Source organism: Octodon degus, unplaced genomic scaffold (assembly GCF_000260255.1).
Source record: "Octodon degus isolate 3935 unplaced genomic scaffold, OctDeg1.0 scaffold00177, whole genome shotgun sequence".
NCBI lineage: Eukaryota > Metazoa > Chordata > Mammalia > Rodentia > Octodontidae > Octodon > Octodon degus.
This window is the reverse complement of record NW_004524753.1, coordinates 4,694,610-4,697,792: the sequence shown is the minus strand read 5'-3', so window position 1 is coordinate 4,697,792 and position 3,183 is coordinate 4,694,610. Positions and strand designations below refer to the sequence as shown.

The 3,183-nt window shown below is 43.5% G+C and overlaps 1 protein-coding gene across 1 annotated transcript in view; it reads right to left on the bottom strand.

Annotated features, from left to right (window-relative positions):
• The window catches only part of Iqgap2 (IQ motif containing GTPase activating protein 2), a 314,540-nt gene that overhangs the window by 105,604 nt on the left and 205,753 nt on the right, over positions 1-3,183 (bottom strand). The window contains exons 12-13 of the mRNA XM_012517419.2: positions 2,288-2,520; positions 95-195 (exon numbers count right to left, since the gene is read on the bottom strand). Of these exons, the coding sequence (XP_012372873.2) occupies positions 95-195; positions 2,288-2,520 (334 nt within the window). The remainder of the gene's footprint in view (positions 1-94; positions 196-2,287; positions 2,521-3,183) is intronic.

Below are 3,183 nucleotides of genomic sequence, written 5' to 3'. Positions count from 1 at the left end.
TGGCTGGCATGTGGTGCTGGGGGATTGAACCGTGGTCCCTGGGCTTTGCTAAGCTTGTTCTAAGTAGGTGCTTTAGACCACTGAGCCATCTCACCAGCCCAGAGAGAGAGTCGGGACAGGGGCGCGAACCGGCAACCTCGCGCTCCACAGCCCAGCGCGGACACCGCCGCGCCAGGTCGCCACCTGGCCATTACTCTTATTTTTCATACACAAAAATAATTACATAGAGATGTGACTAGACCACGACGACACAGCCAGTACCCAAATGGTGCTTGTCTCCCAAGTAAATAATCTGTCAGTGCTGGCACTTTTGCCGTGTAGCATGGACACAGCCACCTCAGCAGGCACTGCAAGGAGGAGCCCATTCCCCTCCCTGTGGGTGAGGCAACATGAGGGTGGGTGTGAGACTTCCCTGTCCCCGTCTCTGGCTGTCTCTCAGCCTGGCATTCATTCATCCTGATCCGCAGGCCCTTCTCCATCAGGGGAGAGAGCTTCTAGGCTGCACTGCTGAAGCATGCGCCTTTGGGGACCCCCAGAGGCAGGGCAGTGCCACCACCAGAGCTGGCAGCAGGCCCCACTGTGGCCACTATTCCCACCCCTTTCAAAGTGTGGCGCAAACAGGGTTTATATTGGTCTTTAAAAGTTTAGAAACATAAATTTACTAAATGACTGTCTAAAAAAATTACAAATCCAAATGACAGAAAAATACAGAACAAAAATGAAAGCTCCCATCTGCCCCAGATTTCTAGATCAATTTCTAGAAGCTTCTCCTGCCAGAACTACTTTATGCACATATAAGTGTGCATGTTTCCCCCATGCTGTGCAAGCACTTCTGAGTTTTATGTGCATAGGAGCATGTGATTTTTCCTTTACGACATTTAGGTCATTTTTAATTTCTGCTACTACAAGCAAAGTTGCAATAAACAGCCCTTACCATCTGTCTTAATGCCCAATAATCTATGTTTCTGAATAAGGCAGACCTGGGTTGTAGTCTGAGAACTAATCACCTTTGGGTGATTTTGGTTATTTAATCCTAATCTAATTTCATTATCGGCAAGATGGCAATTATGATGGTGACATGATTTGCGGGGGCTATTATGAATTGCTATAATGATTAAATGAGGTAGTTGCATAAAATATCACGCCTGGGACAGAGAAAGATGCTCAATAAATGCTTGCAGAAACCAATGATGCTTTTCCTGTACTGGATGAGGTCGTTCCTGGGTTCTAAAGACATAAGAAATGCCCTTTTCAGTTAGGCTCAGAACTGGGGACACAACAGCTACCAGTAGCGAGGCCTCACCTATGTGTCATCCCTATCGATCTCTCTCAGGTGACAGGTCCTGAAAGTCAACATTCAACCCAGTCTCCTTCTAGGAGAGGTTCTTCTCTGCCGGACTCCTCCTGTCACCAGGACAACTGCTGCATCTGGATAAATGTCACTACTGAAGGGGACTCCAGCCAGGCCAGCTGCTGTCCCCTCTGTGCATGGCACTGCTGCCTGCATCACACCGTCCTCTCCCCCAGTTATTCCTTTCCCATCATGCACAGCTCCTCTTCTACCCCTGAGCCAGCTGTCCTTAGAAGCCTAGCGTGTGGCAATTCTCATTCTCTCTAAGTCCGAGTCTTCAATACTTTGCCAAATACTTATCTCTCCTACCTGGTACCTCAGGCAATTCCTACTCTCACTGACAATGATAACAGACAACATTCAAATGGTTTCATGTGTCCCCTCTGTCCCTTTCTTCCCAAATTCCATATATGGATGGTACACACAAAAATCTCTTAGAATTGGACTCTGAAGAACCCAATTACAACTCAGCTTTAAATGAAAGGAAGGGTGCAATAGTGAACTCTGAGGCTGGGCTTTCTAATGTCTGGCACCAAGAAAATAATGTTTCTATTATCTCCATTTTGAATAACTGGGATGAGAAACTCAGGGGATTTTTTTTTTTTTAACTTGATACAGTGTTTTGCTATGAAGCTCAGACTTGTAGTGATCCTCCTGTCTCAGCCTCCCCAGCACTGGGATTACAGGCATGTGCCACCACGCCTGGTTTCAGCACCAGCTCAGTGTGCCCAGGGTTCCAGAGCCCACACAGTATGTGGTACCAGGACCTTGTGGTACCTTGTGGTAGCAACTCAGGACCTTGTGCTTGCAAGGCAGGTGCTTATGCTGCTGAGCTATCTCCCAAGCCCAACTCAGCAGATCTTTTAAAAAAGGATCAAAAAATCTTCTCCCCATCAGGCCTATAAACATAAAATAAGCAAACATAGTAAAACCTACCATGAGTTTTTGTGATTTCGCATAATGCAAAACATCTTGGTAGTGCTGGGCATGGGCTGGGTGCACATCTCTGATCTTAGCATTAGGTAACAACAAGGTGTCTAAAGTCCTCAGAGGATTCCCTTCATCTATAGCTTCATTGATGTATCCTACAGCTACAATTCCTAGAAAATAAAGAAAAATTCCCTTTAAGTACATTATGTGTTCATTCTCCATATCAAGAATTACAGGAGCTAGTAAGCAAGTGTAGCAAAACTGGTGTAAGATCAATGTAAAGTTCAATGTTCTTCTACACAGTCACAATGTTCATTCTGCAAAGGAAAACTGAAAACTTCAATTACAACAAGTTCTAATTACAAACATATTCCAATGACACAAAGAAAAAATAAGGAGTACTTTAACAAAAGTAGCACACAGCATGTACAAAGAGAGCTAACACCATGAAAAAAAAATCAAGATAACATAAACAAATGAAAGGCCTGCAATGTCTATAGCTTAGAAGATTTAATACTGTGATGGTGGAAATATTCTTCCAATTGATCCACATGGTTAGTGTAACCCTTATAAAAATGTCAGCGGCTTTATAAATTCACATGAGGATATACAAGGAAATAATAATCATTGCAAGGCTGGGGAGACAGCTCAGCCTGCCTGGCAGGCCCAAAGTCCTGGGTTCTAACTTCTGTATAAAAGACAAAACAACAACAACAAAAAAGTCATACAATTTTGAAAGAAAGAAGAAAACAGTTGGAGGACTTTTCCCATGTCAAAACTTTCTTCTACATGATAGGAATTAATATTACACAGTACTGGCACAGCATAAACATTTAGATCAAAAATGATCTATACATGTCTAGAAATAAGCCACTATTCTTAATGTCAACTAATTTTTTTTT